The sequence below is a fragment of the Notolabrus celidotus genome, chromosome 11 (genome assembly GCF_009762535.1).
Source record: "Notolabrus celidotus isolate fNotCel1 chromosome 11, fNotCel1.pri, whole genome shotgun sequence".
Taxonomy (NCBI): domain Eukaryota; kingdom Metazoa; phylum Chordata; class Actinopteri; order Labriformes; family Labridae; genus Notolabrus; species Notolabrus celidotus.
In genome coordinates, this window is record NC_048282.1 from 33,664,898 (window position 1) to 33,687,492 (window position 22,595).

Sequence of the window (22,595 nt, forward strand, 5' to 3'; positions counted from 1 at the left end):
GAGGTCTAGACCACTCTATGTCAAATTATAAACAGAGACCCAACTCCAAGACAGGGTGAGACTCAGTCTGACCCCACCTTAATCCATCATGAGCATTGCACATCGCAGTATTTAGCTAGTTACAGTGGTGAGGAAAAACTTCTTTTTAACAGGCAGAAACCTCCAGCAGGACCAGACTCATGTTAGACATGAAAAAAGAGGGTAACAGATTCCAAACGGAAAGGAAAAACTGGAGTTTAAGCTTGGCTATTTTTCCTTTCTATCATATCTCTTTGAATCTTTTATTTTTCTATTTTTACATCCTCCCTTTTTAAGCATCTGTTGAAGTGTTTAAATGCACGTCTCTGTGGTACAGTCATCGCATTTTGCCGCCCATCTGTCTGAGCATCTGATAAAGATCTTGAATCTTGATTCTCTCTAAAGGCACACTGAGGAGTTTTTAACTGAGGTTGAAATAGTCTCACTCTCACACTGATGCCTCTTCATGACCCACATAGTAAAATGAGATTATCAGCAATGAGATTGGTAAATTCTGTATTCAGAGTTTCAGATTTTCTATGATAAAAGCAGAGTTTGATTCATCAGTCACCTTAAAGTGTCTCTGTTTGGAGCTCTGGGGGTAAAGTTTGGCAGTGAGAAGAGAGTTATCAAAGAGGAGGAGTTAATGACTTAATGTTTTGTCCTGATACATGATTATCAAACAGACGTACGTTTTCTGTTTAAATATTGTTTCAGACACAGAAACTCTACAACCAGGGCTTTGCTAGCTAAAAGAGCTAAATGACTATCAACAAGACTTAATGTTTATCCCAGTGTGTGAATGCTTCACTGCTCTTTGAGGGCTAAAGAGTTCAACTTTGTGCATATTTACATTATCAGTACACCAGGGCTCACATCACATTTTTGAAAAAAAAATTGAAAAAAATTTGAAAAAAAATAAAACTGTTTAAAAAAAAAATAGAAAAAAAAAATTGGAAAAAAAAAATTTTGAATTTTTTTTTTTGAACATTTAAAAAAAAAAAAAAAAGTTTTGAAAAAAGTTTTGAAATTTTTTTTGAAACAAATAAAAACTAATGAAAGAAAGAGAAATCAAGTGAATCACAGATGAAAAAAACAATGACTGGGAATGGTTTTTGGAAAAAATTGAAAAAAAAAATGAAAACATTTTTGAAAAAAAATAAAACTGTTAGAAAAAAATTTGAAAAAAAAAAATTTGAAATTTTTTTTTTTTTGAACATTTAAAAAAAAAAAAAAGTTTTGAAAAAAGTTTTGAAATTTTTTTTTTTAAATAAATTTGACCAAAAAAAAAGAAAATTGACAAAAAAAAATTTACAAAAAAGTTGACCCGGAGCCTGTCGAAAAAATACATTTTCCTGAAATTTGAAATTGTGCTCCAAAATTAGAAAAACATGAAAAAAGTGAAAATTTTGCACCTGCGGTTAAAAACATGGAAAAAGCAATGAATGAATCAACACGTGAGAGGAGATAAGCGCGAGTAGCAAAGACGTTTCAACACGGCTTTAAAATCCTTTTGAACTCAAAAAGCCGTGGCAGAGATCGGCCGGTGTTTTGGTTTAAACCGCGACCCTGTTAACTTAAGACTCTCAGCCGGATGCATCCCTCATAAACGTCTTTAGACGATCATTAAATATCTGATGAGGATATTTTGAAATCTTAATAAAAACTAAACTAGTTTGCATTCCCAGGAACTCCCTCTGTGTTTCAACAGCTGTGTAAACTCCACAAACACTGACACGTTCAGCTGAAGGTCTCCAGTTTACAGGGTCACTTTTAAAACCGGAACACCGGGAGAGGCGAATTCACGGTGGGCTGAGAGAAGACTACTGTTACAAGCTGCTGAATCAAGAGAATCACAGCTTCTTCTTTTGAAAAGTACACACACATACAAAAAAGATAGAACAAATAAAAACCAATGAAAGAAAGAGAAATCAAGTGAATCACAGATGAACAAACAATGACTGGGAATGGTTTTTGGAAAAATTTGAAAAAAAAAATGAAAAAAAAAATGAAAAAAAATAAAACTGTTACAAAAAAAATTATTATTTTTTTTCAACATTTAAAAAAAAAAAAAGTTTTGAAAAAAGTTTTGAAATATTTTTTTTTTTTAATACATTTGACCAAGAAATAAAAAAAAAAAAAATTGACAAAAAAAAATTGACAAAAAAGTTGACCCGGAGCTGCTAAATCAAGAGAATCACAGCTTCTTCTTTTGAAAAGTACACACACATACAAAAAAGATAGAACAAATAAAAACTAATGAAAGAAAGAGAAATCAAGAGAATCACAGATGTGTGTGATGTTATTGTGGATGGAGGGCAGAATAAAAACACTGTGGTTAACCTACCAATCAGACACGTTCAGCATTGCAGGCCCTGCCCCTCGAAAGCCCCTGGACCTTTGAAAAGTCCTACCCCCTTAGCAGGGCCTTTTTAGGGAGGAGATTATCTATCCCTGAACTAAATTTAGATCCTGGGTCCACAGGTCGAAACGCACGTAGTACCTCTGGTCAAAAAACGCCTTTTAGTTGAAAGTTTTGAACATTTGAGATGAGGGAAGACTCCAAATAAAAGTACCACATTAAACAGCAGGAGTTTCAAACTTCTGATGAACACTTTTTGTCACACAGATTAGTTTTAAACACTTCCTAAATGCACAAAGAAAACCACACACTCCTGATTCTTGTCACGACTTCCCTTGAATTTGAATCTTTTGACATTTATGCATCTTTTCTCAGTATTTGTCCTTTTCCCTCAGACACAGTCACCGTGTATGTGATGAATAATAACTGCAGAGTTACTCCCCGGTTGTCTGGCTGCTTTGCAACCTTAAATGCATGTCACTCGTCGCCTCTCCGAAACCTCCTGTAACCATAGAAACGGGCTTCCCTCGGCAGAGCAATGACACATTTCTGCACAATTTTATTTGCTTCATTCACAAAAGACTGATCACGTCTCGCTGCTCGGTCCACCTCAGGAGCGACAATGATTGTCTTTACAGCCAACTCCAGAACATTTGGCACAGTTTTGGAGACCTAGTTACTCAGTGAAAAGCTAACCTGTTTAAACTGAAGGGGGGGGGTCATGCTTGTTTTTTTAAAAACCGGGCATGAATCAATAGAGGGGCAGTGAACCATGTACTGTAGTGCTACACCCCCAGTGCTGCCTGCTCACTCACAAACTGCTGACCTAGAAGGCAGGAGCTGAGGACAATAGTGGATTATCATGCATCTGGCCCCCTAAGCCAAAGACCTGCATCATTATTGGGTCAAGTACACGGAGAGTCCATTAACCACCTCAAAGATTATTACTGGTTACTCACAGTCGATTAAGGTGTCAGCGAGGCTCGTCCTAGCTCTCTGATTGGTCCATTTAGTTCACACAGTGACCTGATTGGCTGTTTCATGACTGTGCCGCATGTTTTGTCTACTTTACTTCCTTTATCTCAAAGTCCTGCAGCAGTTCACATGTTTAAGATTCTCAGCACTCTCATTGGTCGAGTTTTGAATCTGTTCGGTGTCTCTGCTGTTCTTCTTTTGCTTGTAACTCTGCTCTTCTTTAACACCTCTCTTTCCTTTCCATCTCTCTTTCCCATTTCTCCCATCACAAACCATCACATTGTTTTTTCAGGAGGAAGGTGAACTGCAGGTTTGTGAAGCTCATCTGGACTTTACTTTGTGTCTACCTGTGTTTGTGTCACCTGAAGCATATGCATTCATCTTGCACTGTGTTTACCCCTCCCTTTAAAGGCACATTCCGCATAACTCTGCCCCTCATGCCCCGTAAACACTGAGTACAGTAGTCAGAGGAAGCTGGTGTGAAGCCTTGCAGCACTATGATCAATCCAGGACACCTTGAGGCTGTTAATGTGAACAAACTATAATTTAACTCCAGATGCTCTGAGTGGATCTAGTGCTGCAAAGCTGTCGGTCACTCCCTGATAAAGTGTAGCAGATAAGCACCATCTCTCCCCGACAGGTGTGCTACGAGGCAAGATTGACTTCTTCAGGCCTTCTTTGAGTTTACAGGCTCGACAAAACCTGAAACATTTAAAGAGAAAATGCTTGTTGTGAAGGTGTTAATCCAGGGTCCTAGGGTTCAATCCTAATCCTTCTAGGTTTGCATGTTAATTAGAAGTGGGTTTAAAGTGCAATTTGACACATATTTAGGTCTTAATTGATTAATAGGGTGCTCCCAATCCTTAGTATGGTTTTGATGATGCCAAACTTAACAGTGCAGCAGATAATGGTAGATATTTAGCTAAAATGAAATCTCTCTATACAAAAAAATAGTATTAAATTCATTTGTAAGCATTTAGTTTATGCTCTGACATGAATACTGCACATATAAGATAAGATAAGACAAGATAAGATTATTGATCCCCATTGGGGGAAATTATTTTGTTACAGCAGCTTACAACACAGGACAGGAGAATACAACAATGTACTTACAGAGTTAAAAATATAATAACAATTATAATAGCAATGATAAAGGTAAAATAGAATACAATAAAGTAGAATAAAATAAAATAGAATAAAATAAAATATGACAAATATTACAGATATATACACACTATGTAAACTTCTATCTGATGAATAGATAGTGATGTAAGTTATTGCACAGATAATGTTGCACCAGGTTATTAAAAAACATATACAGTATGAGAAAACAGTGCGATTCAGAGGTAAGATGGATACAGTAGTTTCTTGTATAACCCCCTTTTTTAAACGTAAAAAAGTTCATTTCCACATATACTCATTAACTGCAAACAAATCCTCTATTTCACATTATCTTATAATATTAGATGTATTAATATCTTGCCGTTTTTGGCTAGCTGCTAGGGGTTTGCTTGTATTGCTGCCTCAATGATTGAACTTCATCACCCCCACTAGTTGGCACCAGAATAACAAATGAAACGTATTATTATTATTGTTTTTAATTTTGCAGACATGAAATGCCAGTTATATGTTGCGTCTAAGTTGTCTAAGACGCAGCCACTCCCCACTAGATGGAGCTGTGGCCTTGGTTAATGGCGATGTAAACAAAACCAGATGACAGATGACATCTCATAGCACGGCTAGTTTTGGCAGTATTTTGGTGTAGGAAGTGTAGATAAAGTGGTTTGTAGGCTATGTTTGGTCAAAGATATAGGCCAAAGCACTTCGCCTGGGCAATGTGTACCAGCAGTGGACGGTAACCTGCAAGGAGGCTAATGTTGGCCACACTCGGTAAACCAATAAGACTCTGTTATCCCTTGTTTAGCAGTGTTTCTATATATATTTTTGGGGGCATTTTTGCCTTTAAAGTATAGGACAGCTGAAGAGAGACAGGAAACGTGGGGAGTAGAGAGTGGGGGAAGACATGCAGTGAATGGTCGAGGCTGGAATCAAACCTACGACCTCTGTGACGAGGGCTATTGACTCTGTGGGGTGCGTGCTTAGACCGCTAGGCCAACAGCGCCCCGTTTAGCAGTGTCAAATAAATAGTGTTTTCTTAACTTTTAGACTAATATGTTAGTCTGACTTCAAATTTCTGTTCAAATCACTTAGAAATGAGTCACTTTGCAACCTGCAAATTCTAAAAGAATTTTATCATGAGATGAATTAGCAAAATAAGAGTGCTAGTAGGAAATTTTAACACAGAACAAAACCTCCTCTAGAGCAAGTCAGGTGATTATTTAAAGTTACCATGAAGATCTAAAGCCAGCTTGTGACACTGAAGCTCTTGCTTTATGCTGAACATACCTCCCTAACCCCTTAATCTTGCTTCGTAGTACACCCACACCAACGCATGCTTGTTTACAACTACACTCCCACGTCTATTTTTAATCCTAGATACCCTGGCTGTCATTATCAAGTTTCTCCAGGAGCCAAAAGTTCAATTACAAAAAAAATCACAAAGTGAAAATAATGCTAAAAGTTCAGCATGAATGTATTCACACCCTGAGACACTTGATAAACAGCCGCCCTTGAAGTCAGAGACACGGTGTTGTTTGTGTTTTGGATGTGTGATGCTCCTCTATCTGACGCTGTGTTATCGTTTCATCTGTGCAGAGAGGGGGACTGGTGGCTGGCGCGCTCCCTGACCACCGGAGAGAGCGGTTACATCCCCAGCAATTACGTGGCTCCATCCGACTCCATCCAGGCAGAAGAGTAAACCCTTTTCTTTTTTTCTTCTTCTTCTTCTTGTCTCTCGTATCTTTCTTTCATCAAGCATGTGAAGAAATTACACGCTAATGTTGCAGTCTTTTGAATTTCTTTGATTCTTATCTCAATCTGAATTTGAAATGAACGTTCAAAGGAACAGTTTGATGCTTACTTGCTTTCTTGCTGAGATTTAAAAGAGAAAATCAATTATTAAGACAGCCTACAACTAGCATGCCTCCCTCCTAAGCTCCTTGTTAGCACACATGTGTGCAGGGAATGAAAAATGGAGGAGGGGTTGAGTTGTATTTTATACAGTCTATGGGCTGAACAAGCTCCGAGCTCTGACTCCGTGACAGACCGGATATTGTTGTTACGTAACAAAAACACGGAAGTCTGAAACGGCTCGTTTCAGCACACATTTACAGAAAGGTGGAGAAATCAGAACAGGGGCAGAATGGATTTTTTTCATTCTCGGGGGGGTTGTAGACAGGGACACATATTTCAGGTAGAGAACCATTAAAAAGTCCATTTTGCATGATATGTCACCTTTAAGATCATAAACTGAATGTGACTTCAGAAAAAAATAGCTATTTCATTTTCTCATAGATGTCTGTACAGTTAGACGTGATCGCCCCCTGCTGGTCATTAGTAATATAGCAGGTTTAAGGCGCTGACTCTTTGTTGTCACCCTTTAGACCCGGACGCAACATCCAATTCTCTCGTACAGCCTATATAGGCAACAATCAGTTAGCTTAGCTTGGCTTAACTTAGCCTGGAGACAAGAGGAAACATCTAGCCTAGCTTCTGCTCAAAGGTTAAAAAATCTGCTCACCTAAGCATCTAAAGCTAAGTGATTAACATGTTTTATTATGTGTATTCATCTCTTACAAACCCCTTTGTGTAAATTTGATCGTGCTTTTATGGGAGGTTTAAATGTGGGACTATTTCTTGGCCAGGAATAGGGTTGCATACTTCTGGGAATTTTCAAAGTTGGAAACTTTCCATGGGAATAAACCAGGAATTTACCAAAAATTGAAGGTTGGCTCTTAATAGGGAACTTAAATATAGTTGGAGAAAATATATTTTAGCATAATCCTGACTAAAACAACCAGATTTCATGCAAGTGCAGTTGAATATCTCTGCTAGTCCTCAATCACATGCACATAGCACACTGCTTACTGCAGGGCTATTGAGACCACACACCCTACATGCACTGTGCATTCCTCCATCACATGCACAGAGGATTTCTAGAATCCTGCAGAGGCTTGAGAAGCTTGAGGGAAGATGCTTTTTTATTTGCATGTTGAATGGAATTTTTTTTTTTTGAGGGAGAGGGGCTCTTTACATTTAACATTTTGAATAGGACTTTGTTGGGATGCATTTTTGTTAATTTTGGAATGGGTTGGGTCGGGGGGATGAGTAATATTTAACTCAACTTTCATGTTTTTGTTCTTCAATGAAAGAATTGATTCTTCAATAAAATATTTAACACTTGATAAAGTTCTACTTACAAATAAATCTGTTTTAATTGGATTATTTTGGATGTCTGCTTATAACAAAACAACTATTTATGCTTGGATATGATACCTTTCCATTAAATTACCCTCAATTCCCAGTTATTCCCACAAATTCCCATAATTCCCATAGAAAGTTTCCAATTTGGAATATTTCCAAAATTCCACAGCTTAACTTCCCATGGAAATTTACTGGAAATTTTCCACCCCTTTGCAAGCCTTGCCAGGAATAGAAGCTTTCTTGGGTTTGAGTCGGTTCACGCTGACGTTAAGTCTCCTCCCAGTCACAAAGACGTACAACAAATAGTTTGAATGTAACTCCCCAAAATCAACTCCTCTTAAGGGGTGACAATGTGGGGCTAGCTGTTTCCTCTGTCGCCAACTGTTGGCTGTAGCTCGACATCAATGTCCACTTCTAAGTCTGAGAAAGAAAGCACTTAAATTTAGAGTTTTTCCTTTAAACCTCTGAGTTGCTTCTTTTTTCAGCGTCTCTGAAATGTTCTGCTAACCTGCTTGCTTGAACATTCAGTTCTCTCAAACTAACCCTCTGTAACAACTCTATTTCTCATTTTTGCTTCCTGCCCCTCCTCCAGTCATGTCAGACTGACTCTGGAGTCCAGGTAAGCAGCTGTTGCACTGTATGCATGAGCATGCATTGCAACTGGAATGCAAAGACAATACAAAGAGTTTCACTTTCTGACTGAAACCCTGCGCCGCAACTCACCCTGGCTTCCTTTGTTCGTCCTCTTCTACCCACACACCACATCTTCCACCCCTCATCAACCTGCTCCTGTGTGTCCTGTGTGTCTTTTTCTCTCTCGACCCCATCAGGTGGTACTTTGGGAAAATCACCCGCCGTGACTCCGAGAGGCTGCTGCTAAGTTTGGAGAACAGGAGAGGGACTTTCCTGGTGCGAGAGAGTGAGACCACCAAAGGTAAATATACAACAACATGACTCATCATTGACTCAGCTTTTTTCACTCAGGAGGTTTTATCAGACCACGGTGTGACGTATCATGTCCAAAATGAAATATATTAAAAAAAAACATCAAGTTGAAAAATTTAGTAGCACAAGTCTTCTTCATGTCATGGAGGCTTAATCTGAAGGATATTATTGACAGGCTTCTAAAATGTGCAGATAAACGCTTTAGATTAAAGCTCCTGTGAGGAACTTTGTTTTGATTGTGGCGCCCCCCTGTGGACAAAATGTTACCTCATATTTCTGTTTTCTGTACACCTGATAGAAAATAAAAATTCACCTTCTGCTTTATCTTAACACCCAAATGTACAACTTGATGAGATTTATCATGGAAAATGTAAACAGAGGCTGTTTTGATAGTGTGCAGTCAGTCACTTTGACTGAGGCCTTCCCGCCGAGTCACGCCTGTGGTTTCTGACGCTAAAAATAACTACTATATTTACCTGAATAGAAGATGAGGTTTACAACACATCTGGAAAGAGAGGGATCATCTTATATTTGTTACATCAGTAGACAGCATTAGTTATTTGTAAGAGGAGCGTACCCCTCTTAACTGAGGCCAGAAGTTACTCACTGCTAAGTAGCACAAAAGAGGGACAAGATATCTTGCAGAGATGTTAAACAACTGTGAAACCGATAATCTGGTGTCACCAGGCGTAACGTCCGAAGTTTGCAAGCAAAAAAAGATCGTCTTTAAATTCTCGTGACAGTACATGACTGAAAAACAGATTGAAGGTATGCCCACCATCCTTTTGGTTTTAATCTTTATCTTAATTTAATTTAGATACCAATAACATGATAAATAAAATAATAATAATACATTTTATTTATATAGCGCTTTTCAAAATCTCAAAGACACTGTACAATTTTTAAAATCAATACAAGCAAAATAAGCAAATAACAAATAACACAGATCAAACAAAACAACACAACAGTACAATCACAAATGAAAAGCTAACTTAAAAAGGGGAGTTTTTAAAAGAGATTTGAAAGCTGAAGGGTCAGTGCAGTTTTGGATATGGGGAGGGGAGGGAGTTCCAGAGGGTGGGGGCGGCTACTGAGAAGGCTCTGTCCCCCCAGGTTCGGTGCTTGGTTCTGTGAGGTGGGGACAGGAAGTTGGCATGTGAGGAGCGCAGGTTACGGGAAGGAGTGTGATGGTGGAGGAGGTCAGTGAGGTAGGAGTGCTTCATGTAGAGTAGTAAGCCTGTTTAATTTTATTTAAATGTGACATTTTAGTTTTAAAGGCATGGAAACATGACTTAATTTAAAAGGGTTAAAAACATTCCACTTTGTTATTTAATTCATTTTTTAATCATTATTTTCTCATCATTTAATTTTTGTTTTTCTCATAAAAGCTAGATTTGGTCTTCAAAGAGTCTTTTTCTAAAGATCAGTTTTGAAAAGCGAGTGTCATTATATAATCTGACCAGTACAGTTGGTAGAGATGATCCATCTGTTCATAAGATAAGATGAGATATCCTTTATCCGTCCCACAACGGGGTGATTTAAGTGTTACAGCAGCAAAGTAGACATTGCAAAACAGTATAAAGCAAACAAGAGAATATTAAATAGCAACTATTAAAAAGTTATTAGCAATTAAAATTCAAGAAGTAAAAATAAGCATATCTTACAACATATAATCACAACGTGTAAACACAACTAAATAAGTAAATGGTCTTGTTTGCTTTTATGGCACCTAAAGAGACCTCAGCATGTATTTCAGTCTGTTCTGTAACAGGATAAGTCCTCACAGGAGCTTTAAATATCAACCTTTCCCCAAAATGAACCTTTCTGCAGATATTACAGGCGGGTAAAGTGATGCATTAAGTCAGTTTATATGATGCAAGATTCAGATGTTTTATGTATTTGACTACAAACCATGATACAGATCAATCAGTGGTGTGCAGTATGGTTTGTAGAGTAAATAAGTAAAGTTTATTTATATAGCTCCTTTCTAGAGCAGAGCTTGCAAAGTGCTTCACAATAATAGAATAAAAGGCAACACAGATTACATTAAATACAGACACATTACATAAATGCAGACATAGACAGATTAAACATTTATTTGTTTATTTTGCAACTTGTGACGTTGATGAAATGTGTCTTTCTTTTGGCTTTTCTCAGAATTTCTCAGGAAATGTTTTCACCAAGCGTGTTAAAGAACATTTTATATTTTAGTTTGAAAATGTCACACAGATTTAAGTCTGTGATCTTTTGTGATCTAAGTGTTCTTATTGTTCCCTGTGAAACACAAAACTAACTCCAGCACAGAAGAGAACTGAGGTTCGCTGCAATTAGAGTGGAAAAAACATGTTCCCATATTGACATAAACAACAAAATGAGTCTGTAATGATCGACCATGCAGTTGTCGGCCAGAGATCCTATGTGGGCTGTAAAAAGGGTTTTAGTTTTGCAATGTTTGAATCCCTGCAAATGAAAAAAGGTTGTTTTTCTGATAATTCCTCTTTTATGTAATATTTTACTGAAACTTACAATATTTCACCTGAAACAAAAAGCTGCACTGTTGAACAGTAGAGCTGTGTTTAAAGATTTTTAAGCAGACTTTTTGGCATCCTTGAACAACAGCCCAGAGGTTTCTCGAGGTTATGATTCAGATCAAAGTTTTTATTTAGTAACACGTTCTCTGGAAAATAAAGTCTGTAAAGAAGAGAAGTTTTAGGACCGGGGGGAGGTTGTCCTAATTATTCAGTTTGCTGTTCATCAACAAGCTTACACTGAAGAGATGTGCTGTAACTTTTCCTGACATTGATTATCAGAAATTCTTTTCAGCTGACGTTCTGTTTCTGAGCATTTCTTCACACTCATTTTTCATTAACATGTAAGATGATTAAAATCTCTTCCTGATGCTCAGTTTGAATGTTATGATATCTTACTAAAACGCAGAGAAGAAGAAAGTGAATTCTCCCCAGCAGTCAGACATGGCACCCCACTGCTCACAGAGCGCCCTGCTGCGCCGTGTCAGCCGTGCATCCTGGGTACAGAGGAGAGACGAATCAGGCAGATGGGGAAAGGTTGGATGTGGCGCCTGTGGGACTCTGGAGTCTGGAGATAGTTCTGATAGTCAGCTGCTCAGAGACTCCTGCAGTCTCTACGGATTCAGCTATCTATCTATGTGTGTGTGTACGTGTGTGTGATTTGTGTACGCATGTACAGTGCAGGACTCGGGTTGCTTCCTGTGATCGGATGTGTTTGCAGCTCTGACTAGAATAAGAAAGAGGGACAAGGTAGGAAGGGAGGGGCAGAGAGTGAGTCGATGAGTGAGGAGGAGAGAAGGAGAGGTACCGGGTGGGTGAGCTCGACAGAATTAGGTCAGTGTGGAGCTGAGGACGGTACAGCCACGGGCAGTATCAGCTCAAACATTTGGAGAAGGGGGAGGCATCGCCTTGGGCCGCTCTGTGATTCACTCTGATTTTTACTGCTGAGTGACGTCGCCCTCTGGTGGTGAAAGAAACACATTGTCACTGAAATAACATTCTCTCTCTTTTAGGGTAGGGTTGCAAAGAGATACAAAAAAACATCAAAGTACATCAACAACATATATGAAGGGGAATAAAACATGAAACACAACATAGTAAATAAGTCATTAGAGCTTCATGTGTAGATCTGACAATGCCAAGTTTAAAGATTGCCTCATTTAGACTGTAAGATCAGAGCTTGTTTGTTCAGTAGTACACTTGTGCCTTCCTATATATCATGCATATTCATTTATTCTTCATCCCAGGTGCCTACTGTCTGTCTGTGCTGGACTACGACAACACCAAAGGGCTGAATGTGAAGCACTACAAGATCAGGAAGCTGGACAGCGGAGGGTTTTACATCACATCGCGCACACAGTTCAGCAGCCTGCAGCAGCTCGTCAACCACTATCGCAGTGAGTTCAACATCATGTTTCTCATGCAACTCAAGTTCCCCTTTGTCTCATGTAAGCACACATTATTATTCTGTGGAGCTGGACTCATTTGACCGCATTCTCCGTGTCCTCCTGTGTCCCTCAGAGCACGCAGATGGCCTCTGTCACAGTCTATCAGACATCTGTCCCGTACTGAAGCCTCAGACTCAGGGCTTAGCCAAGGATGCCTGGGAGATCCCGAGAGAGTCCCTCCGTCTGGACCTCAAACTTGGACAGGGCTGCTTTGGAGAGGTCTGGATGGGTAAGCTGTGATCTGTTTCTGGAACGAACCCTGAAACTGTAATCCAAACACAATGACAACACTAAGTACTCCGGCATGTAGTCAATATGATCTCACTCTCCCTGTGAAGGGACCTGAAGGCACACAAACAGGACAAAATAACAAACTAAGGCAAGACCAAAGTGCAGAAAGGAGATATAGTCTAACGATCTAATTCCACCAGATCCGTGTCCTGTCCGTGTCCGATCCGTCACAGCACCAGATCTGATTCTATTCTAGTCAATGTGTCCAAACTTCCACTGGATCCACTCTGTTGCGTTCCGGGCGGCTCCGTCTCTGATCCGGCAGGTCGAAGCCCACCAGATCAGATACGCAAGACTTCTATTTTTGCCGGATGCTGCACATAGACTGTAAAAAAATATGGACGTAGTATCCGTGACGTCACCCATCTGTTTCTAAAGAGCTGTTTTGAGACCAATCGGCTGCGGCAGCCATATTGCTAACTTCATTAAATAGCAAAAGAAGAAGAAAACATGAGTGACAGGCGCTTGAAATACATGTGTAGGGTCACTGGTAGCCTAGCGGTCTAAGCGCCCCACATACAGAGGCATAACCAACAGGAGCCAAAAGTTTCTCACAGGAGCTTTAAATGGTGAATGTAACCCAAAGCAATTTTCAGATATTGGTAACACCATCCAGAAATCACTTGTGCAGGCATTTGTCATAATAAGCATTTTCTAATCGCTCCATTTTAAAATCTTTTACCAGGAACATGGAACGGTACAACACGAGTGGCGATAAAGACCCTGAAGCCCGGCACCATGTCCCCTGAAGCCTTCCTCCAGGAGGCTCAGGTCATGAAGAAACTCAGACACGAGAAGCTGGTTCAGCTTTACGCTGTGGTGTCCGAGGAGCCGATCTACATCGTCACAGAGTACATGGGACAAGGTCAGCGTGGACCCTTTTCACACTGATGAATACAATGCATCTTAATTCAAACTGTGCCAGAGTACATGTAGCTTCTTCACAGTGAATATATGATGCATTCACTGCCTTCAAAGCAAAGATACTTAAAATGCAATGATGTCTTGTAACAACATGTACTATGTAACCCAAATTTTCTCATATAGTCAAAAATATAAGGTTACATGTGTTAGAAAACCAAGAAATGAATGCTCAATGTCCCAAACATTATCATGCTAACCTGCAGTGTGTGTTCCTGCTAACAGGTAGCTTGCTGGACTTCCTAAAAGGTGACATGGGGAAGATGCTCCGCCTCCCTCAGCTGGTGGACATGGCCTCGCAGGTCAGCACATATATATGTTTTACAATCCAAAATGACCTCAGGTGTTTCTGTCTTTGCAGTCGATCATTAATCTCCTTCCTGTCTCAGATTGCTTCAGGGATGGCGTACGTGGAGAGGATGAACTACGTGCACAGAGACCTCAGGGCTGCTAACATCCTGGTGGGAGATAACCTGGTTTGCAAAGTGGCAGATTTCGGTCTGGCTCGTCTCATCGAGGATAACGAGTACACCGCCAGACAAGGTGAGAGCACAGGACTCGCTGCTGTCTGCTTTCTTTGCACCATGATTGGCCACCTATGCAGCTTGTAACCTTTTATAATGAAATAGAAAGAAATGAATCACCATTTCTAAAAATAAATTCATCTTTTAAGCAAATGAGACAAACATTTCCTCGCTCCAGCTTCTTTAATGTGAGGATCTGCTGTTTTTCTTGTCATTTATCTGAGTTAATTGCGTGTCTTTGCTTCTCTGGACTGTTTGCTGGACAGAAATAACCTATTTAAAGATGCTAATTTGGACCCAGGGGGATTGGTGATGGAAGCTGCTTCTTCTTCTTTTTCTTTAACAGTGTTCGACACTTTATAGATTAGAAGATTAGACCGTTAACGAGCAGATTCATTAATTATTGAGTGATTTGTTAGACCGAGGCTTATAGATACCTTGTATCTTGAGCGTGTTTTAAAGCAGAGGTTTTTATTTTTATTTTTTTTAGGCAGTATCACTGGAATTATTTTATAATTTTCTAATTTTATTTTAATTTTTTAAAGTTTTCTATTTTGTTTTCTATTTCTGATTTTTGATTATTTTAATCTTTTATCTTTTTTTTTTTATTATTATTATTATTATTCAAAAAAAAATTATTTTATTTATCTTTCTCAAATTTCTCTTTTATTGTCTTTTAGTTTCTTTCTTATTTGTAAAGCACTTTGTAAGCCAGTTTTGAAAAGTGCTATATAATAAAGATTATTATTATTATTATTATTATTATTATTACATATTTTCCTCTAACTTGCTGAGGTATCTTTATAATAGTAATAATAATAATAATAATAAAAAAATATAATAATAGTAATACATTTTATTTATTAAGTGCTTTTCTGAAAACTCAAAGACTCTCCACAGAAGATAAAAACATTATATAAAACAACAGAATAATAAAAACATGAATGAAAAGAATAAAGTACATTTAAAAGCAATCATATGTTAAGAGCAGTTCTGTATAGGTGTTCCAGAGGGTGGGGGCGGCGACAGATTGAACTCTATCCCCCTTTGAATGATACTCGATGTTGGCTGAGTCACAGTTCTAGCTTTTAAAATGAGTTTTCAGGAGGTTAATAATAAAAGCATTCAGTGGTTTGAAGGAATAAATCGAGTGAAAATATCAGAAATAATTTCCTGCAGCAGAGTCAAGCATCCCTTTCTTTATCTTCCTCTTCTTTGTATCATAATCAGTTATCTCAGAGCCTCTCTTGTAGTACCTGCAGTTAAAAGGTGTTCGCCTGAGGAACAGTATGAATCATGCAGCTGATGTGATGTGCTTTTTATTTCGCTCTGTGTGCTGCAATGGTCTAATTTTAGATTGCTGATAAATGTTTCCTCTTGCAGGAGCCAAGTTTCCCATCAAGTGGACGGCTCCTGAGGCCGCTCTGTACGGACGCTTCACTATTAAATCCGATGTCTGGTCATTCGGGGTCTTGCTGACTGAGCTGGCCACTAAAGGCCGAGTACCTTATCCAGGTGAGGAAGGTTTCTTAACAAATATGAGCCTGCATGTTTAAGATTGGGCACTTAACTCCTCCACTTAGATAACTGATGTCAGGTGAGTCTGGAGTTTGTGACTCATGAGCAAACATGATATAAATAGTGAGTGCTGACATCATGTCTGTGCTGTCTCAGGTATGGTAAACAGGGAAGTGTTGGACCAGGTGGAGCGTGGCTACAGGATGCCGTGCCCAGCAGAGTGCCCTGAATCCCTGCACGACCTGATGCTGACCTGCTGGAGGAAAGAGCCCGAGGAGAGGCCCACCTTCGAGTACCTGCAGGGCTTCCTGGAGGATTACTTCACCTCCACTGAGCCTCAGTACCAGCCCGGAGAGAACCTGTAACTCCGGCTCAACTGTGGAAAACATGCATGCGTCAATGCATGTGCAAAACTGAGCATGTGCATCTACTTGAGAGAGTGCATGGACGAGTATGTGTGTGAGGGTTTGTGTGTACAGTATGACGGGGCAGAAAGCTGACTGCATTCTGGGTACAATCAATAACTCTGTGACATTTAGGAGTGTCAGCGGGACTTCAAACCAATCAGTAACTCTCAATTCCTGCCACTTTCCAAAGTCGTGCTCTCCTCTGAGGGACTTTAAAACGGATCGATGTGATATTATTTTGAGTATATCATCAAGTACTGTGCTATTATGTTTGTCAAATCAACTCCCTGCACATCCAGACAGGTTTTTCTACCTTCCTTGTGTTAATCAGGCGCCCTAATTATATACATTCACCATGCACTCCTCCTGTGCTTATTCACCGTCCTGCATCTTGTAGTCTGCCAGCTTCAGAGCTGCAAGAAAAATGAGGCTGTGACATAAAAGACGGTCAAACTTGTGAGTCCAGAAAGTAAATGTTAGAGTTATTTTCCCACTTCAGGATGGCTTTTTTCTCCTCTGTGCTCTTTGGGATACATAAATGCTCAGTCTGTCTTCCATTTTTTGCCACTTGAGACTCTTTGGGACGTAAGATAATTTCCCAGGATCATCTTTTCTTTTGTTTTGTTCTGCAGTTAGACCTGGATTAACTGGATTATGTGCAGTCAAACGTTTCCTTTTTATAACCACGCTTTCCCTGTGCACCTTTAAGTCCGCCATCCCGACTGCTGTGAGATTTTTGTATGAGACTAACATCAGAGTGAGTCTTGAACACCCCATTGGATTAATAGTTTTATCGCTGTGACCAACATACAGCTCGACACAAAGAAGAGGAGGCAGAGAGTCTGTCTCTCTATTTTCTAAACGTGACTTTTCTTACAAACGAAAACGGCTACTGATCACTACACGTCATCTCAGGATGGAGACGACTACTGCTGCAAGGACTTTAGTGCCAATGAGAATCTCTTTTGTACTCTCTTCTTCTACTGCTGTAAAAGTGTATTTTAATACTCTGAACTTTTCTTACAAAGAGTTTTGTAAGCAGAGGCTCTTCTTCTTCTTCTTCTTCTTCTTCTTCTTCTTCTTCTCAAAAAAGGATCATTTCACTGTTTTTTGAGATCCTGCACCTGTGTACAGAACCAACCGGATCACCAGCGAGGTTTCAAGATGCTGATTTGTTTTCAAGGATTCAAATTAAAATCAGGTGAATCTCCTTTTTTGTGTCCTTTTTATTTCTTTAAAGATTTTTATTTTCATTAGTTCAGGGCACAATCTGTCATCAGACACTGGAAATATTTCTGTTCTCACTGAAGATCACAAATGATGGTTATGGCTATGCCTTCCTCAGACCAGTAGGGGGCAGACCAGAAAGCCTTCCCATGAACCTGCATGTGTGGAAAACTAATTGGCATCTTGAAACTTAATTGTAAATAATCTCAATGCTTATATTTTTGTGTATATATCATCTTTATAATTTATTCCTTTAAATTAACCCCAGTTGTTTATTTTTCTTTCACCATCATCATGCAAACTTTAACCTCTATGGTACTTTAATGGGTTAAATAACATCCAACGACAATAATATAAATATATATATTAGACAATTTTTACATTTTGTTTTCGTGCACGTATTTCTGTGAAACTATTCTTGGTTGTACATTTTTCAATTTGACTGACAGAGCTGCTCCGCATCCTGTGACTCACATATTTTTGGAGCCAGTTTTATGTCATGCTAGATTCTGATCATCCACCAGCGTCACTCCTCGCCATAAAACAATCACAACCACAAATGTTTACATCGGTTCACCTTCACATCATTTCAATGCTGCTTCAGAGGCTGGAAATGAGCAGGAAATCAATTATCATTCACCTGATCACTATGGTGTGTGTGTGTGTGAATGTGTGTGCGTCATCTTTGCCATCAGCTTTGATTTCATAAAGCATGACTGACTATGATTCAGTGACTCCATTGCAGAGGATGGTGTGAGTGCAATGAATGGATTCTGTGGATGCACTGCAATGCATGCACTGCACTGACCTGTGTGTGTGTAGTCACGCTGTTTGCATCGTCCCCTCTCCTCCTGACCCCGTCTCACTGAGCGAAAAGATGGAAAAAGTGCACGAAAAGGTCAAAGTGTGTGTGAGCAGCCCTGCTTGTAAAGCGGAGGATGCTTCCTGTGGGGTTACTGTGGGTCTTCTCTCTGGCTATGCAGATATTTTTTAAAAATCTGTGATATTCATACAGCATATATTCTCTTTTCTACTGTATTCAATGGGAGTTTTCATATAAACTGCTCTTTGTAAAATCCTACTGAATATTGTTCAAATTTGAAAGTACATTTGAATAAAATTTGTATATTGCCATCCGTACCCTCGGTCCTGTTTAATCACTGATTGTTTCTGTGATGAGGAAGAGCTCTGAGTTTGTTGTCGAAGTGATTACCAATGAAATCATGCTCAAAGGTCACAACCAATAATAAACCTGCTTTTTGCTTTCATTATCTCTGCTGGTTGACGCCCTGAGGATATGAATATTTAGGATGTGTTTTTCAGATTGATGCATATTGTTCAACAAATCCCCCCCTGAAAAAAATCCTCTAATAACTTGTGAAGAGAGGGAAAAGTCAGGACCAGGAGACAGCCTATGCCACCCATAGGATATAACATCCTGGATGAATCATTAACATCTCTAATCATCTGAAGAATACAGAATCAACACATCAGAATACAAACACAACTTTTGTTTCCTGTTAAGGAAAACATCTGCACCCCCTGCGGACAAAGTGCTACCTCTTATCCCTTAGCTGATCTTGTACTGTACATTGTGTACTTACTGTTCTCTGTCACAAAAAAAATCCTTTCCTGCTGGTTTTAAAAAGTCAAATTCTCACTCACTGTAAATACTGCAGTGGAAGAAGTGGGGAAAAAAAAGTCTGCTTCTTCAGTGTGCCGTCAATCATCCGGTCTGACACCTACCCCCTTGCTGCAGTTAAAAGCATTAAAAATGACAGAGGAGAAATTATAAATCTTGTTGCTGATGGTTTTGTTTAGTTTTATTCTCAGTCTTTTCATAACCAACTAAAAACTCCTCACATGGGCTGTCAGTCCTAGTCTGCAGAGTAATCATTACAGATTCAAATTGCCAAATGTGCCCCTTAGTTGTAGAAGGTAGAAGTTGCATAACACAGACAAACCCCTAAACCTAACAATACTTTGTTTTATCATCATGCTTGGGACCCTTCAGACCTTTAAACTGCACAAAATAACATATCAAACCTAATTTTATCAGCTCAACACAATGTGTGTCTTCTTCATTTAATTAGAACGTCTTATAAACATGATTTGAAGTTATGATGTGAAGTCAGATGCAGGAAATACTGGCAGTATTTGTGTTTTAGGACATCAGGGGTGCCACCAGGAGTTTTGGGTCCCCACCACAAATATTCTACTATTTTTAGGGCCCCGTTAGTCATGGCCACTTTGGATCATCCTAACTTTTCTCTATACAGCACCTCTGGAGATCATAGATATGTCAACTGTCATGCATGGTTAAATAAAATCCTTCATATTTGTGATATCTGCTTTTTAAGTAGTTTAACTCTCTCTCTTAAACCCTGAAATTCTGTTATAATTAATTTAAGATCAGAAGAAGTTCACTTTACTTTTTTAATTACTTGCAGTTATCTTTCATTTTGATTAATCTATTGAATCTCTTTTTATAGTCCTCCACTTTCTGACAAATCCTCAGTTTTTTACAGAAGACCTGAGTGGACACACTGAATAGTTTCAGTGGTTTTCTCAAGACTAATTTATCTCATTATCTTAAGATAAAAAAATGAGTATTTCCAAAGTTGCGTAAGTACAAATTAATCAGGATTAATTGATCTCATTAGTGTGGGCAATAGCAAAGCAAGTTTATTTATAAAGCACCATTCATACAAAGAGCAATTCAAAGTGCTTTACAGAGTTAAAACACAAAAAACAAATCAAAAACACGGAGCAAACACTTAAAATGTTTTATAAGCATTTAAATGTCATCATCTAATTCAGTTCAGATGATATTCGTTTCATACGGCCAATTAAATAAAATCTGCTCTCTGTCTCTCCACTTAAATAACTTTACACATATACTAGTTAGTGTAGTTAATGGAAGCATGGGATTTGGTTGTCTGACCTATCACCGTGACCATTCTAGTATAGACAATTAATCAGTTCCTTGTTTTATGTTGTTCCTCAAAACACATTTTTACAGAAGAGCTTTTATTGTGTGATTTTATTCAGTTTTAACTCTATTTTTAAGGGTCTGTTTTATAAGCTTGGATGCTTCATAGTGTTATTTCATTTTGCTTAGCACTTCTTCTTGTTTTTATTGCCCACTTTGTTATTGAAGCACTTTGTTACCTGTATAGAAAAGTGCTATATAAATAAAGTAACATATTATCATTATTATTATTATTATTATTATTATTATTATTATTATTATTAATAATTAAAAGTGTTAATAATTAAGTAAAGACCTGGAATAAATGAAAACAGACTTTTTTTTCCCCAGTTCTGTTTATTGAGCAAAATTCCATGACATTACAATTGTTTCAATAAAAAAAAAAAGTGATTTAAATGTAGAAAACAGACATTAATTTTACTGGAAAATAGAGTAAATATATTGTATGGATGTCCACTTTGGGCCACCATACATTTGAGTACTTGTCAGTTTAGCTTGATAATTAATGTGGAGCATTAATACATTGTAAACATTACAACAAACAAATTACCTTTCTAAATAAATAGCTTTTAATCTAACAATTATTTCAGCTCAATTACTTTTATCATGATCTGTAATAATAAACCCATAGAGTGGGATCTGTGTAGACCCCAAACAATGAGGAAGTGAACTTGACTAATTGTTCCCCTGATATATATATTTTTTAAGTAGTTTATTTTAAGTATCATCTTTAATACTTTTTCAGAAGAGTCATCTTCCATATGAATCAGTGAGTCCTGCCTGTTGCCCTCGGGATAGATATCACTCAGCTTAAAACCTTACAACACACACCTACAGCCTCCTCTCGTCACGTGCGTCGGTGCTCGCGCTGTCTCTCTGGCTTCACCAGAAAGTCCCGGAAGAGGCTCCAGCGCGCGTGCTGTATGGGGACAGTGGCAGGTGAGTCTGCGCGAGCTCTTTACCTGTAAACAAAGACAACAACACATGGAAACGACCCAGAGGATGCGGTTTCACTGATACCCGGTTTTAAACTCGACTGCAGAGCAGGTAAGAAGGAAACTTCATGAAGGATTTAATGAGTCGATGCTGTGGACAGGGAGGATTCAGGATTCAGGAGTCTTTGCCTTTTCTGTTTCTGTGTGAGCTGACTTTAAGTTTAAAAGTGACTCTCATGATGTTTCCAGAGTTTTTCACTTCCTATTTTCATGTGAACTCCTCAGGTGGATGTTGTTGTCACAGAGCTGTAGGGTGGATGTTTCTGTGCTCACATGTTAAGCTCTCACACTGAAGCATTTGTTCTTTTAAATCTGTCTGCCTGCACTTGCTTGCATGTCAGGACTCTGCCATTCAGAGCCACACCTTCCTGTTCATGCATTAGCTTCCTATCATTGTGTGAACACTCACATCATAAAGGTTATATATTCTGATTCCTTGCATGTCTGCTCCAGCCTGATAAGTCCAGGAAATGAATGACACCCCTTTCTTTTCTTCATCCCTCTCATTCTCCCATCTGTTTTATCTCCCAAAAACCTGGCAGCCTGCAGATCAGAGCCTGATCCAACATCCAGATACTCACAGTGTTGTCACACATGGCGCAGGAGAGCTTACACATGTAATAAGGTGGGTCAATCCAATCCAATCAAGTCCAATCCAGTGCTCCCAGGAGAATCAGGTCAATTCACCTTTATGGCCCGGTTGCATCTGTCTGATCCTGCTCGCTGCATTCCTGTTTAAACTCGCCTCTGTTTCTCCAATTGCTTAACATGAGTCAGGTGGTAATGACTGTGTATGTGTGTGTGTGTGTTTATCTTTGCCACAGATGACATTTTATTCAGCATGACCGTCTTTAAGCTATACTTAGCAGAGTCACAAGAAGGCGATTTAACCATGGGAACCTAGTTTATGCGTTTATGATTCCTCCACAGCTACTGTACGTCTTCAAGCCGGTTAAAAGCAGAAAAAAATAGCACTGAGTATAAATAAATCAGCCTCTTGGGAATTAGATGAAAAGTTTCAAGATGATCTATTGAGCTATTTTTAGGTTTGACAGGTTTTCTTGTCTTTCCGGACCGCTTCATTTCTCTGGTAGAAAATTGGCTCCATTTACAGCCTGATA

General features: G+C 38.8%; 2 protein-coding genes across 4 annotated transcripts in view; both read left to right on the top strand.

Moving 5' to 3' along the window:
• src (v-src avian sarcoma (Schmidt-Ruppin A-2) viral oncogene homolog) overlaps positions 1 to 18,621 on the top strand; it is a 57,379-nt gene extending 38,758 nt beyond the window's left edge. Inside the window, exons 4-13 of one of the 2 annotated variants that reach the window (XM_034696337.1) lie at positions 3,648 to 3,665; positions 6,071 to 6,169; positions 8,509 to 8,612; positions 12,399 to 12,548; positions 12,673 to 12,828; positions 13,576 to 13,755; positions 14,037 to 14,113; positions 14,201 to 14,354; positions 15,719 to 15,850; positions 16,010 to 17,471. In XM_034696337.1, the coding sequence (XP_034552228.1) occupies positions 3,648 to 3,665; positions 6,071 to 6,169; positions 8,509 to 8,612; positions 12,399 to 12,548; positions 12,673 to 12,828; positions 13,576 to 13,755; positions 14,037 to 14,113; positions 14,201 to 14,354; positions 15,719 to 15,850; positions 16,010 to 16,218 (1,279 nt within the window). In that variant the 3' untranslated portion in view covers positions 16,219 to 17,471. Of the gene's footprint in view, positions 1 to 3,647; positions 3,666 to 6,070; positions 6,170 to 8,508; positions 8,613 to 12,398; positions 12,549 to 12,672; positions 12,829 to 13,575; positions 13,756 to 14,036; positions 14,114 to 14,200; positions 14,355 to 15,718; positions 15,851 to 16,009 lie in introns of both variants that reach the window. The other variant, XM_034696338.1, reaches the window with a different exon arrangement.
• Positions 18,622 to 21,331: 2,710 nt separating this feature from the next.
• Positions 21,332 to 22,595, top strand: part of mical1 (microtubule associated monooxygenase, calponin and LIM domain containing 1) — a 44,199-nt gene continuing 42,935 nt past the window's right edge. Inside the window, exons 1-2 of one of the 2 annotated variants that reach the window (XM_034694978.1) lie at positions 21,332 to 21,418; positions 22,017 to 22,099. The gene's annotated coding sequence lies outside the window, so the exon portion shown is untranslated. Of the gene's footprint in view, positions 21,527 to 22,016; positions 22,100 to 22,595 lie in introns of both variants that reach the window. The other variant, XM_034694977.1, reaches the window with a different exon arrangement.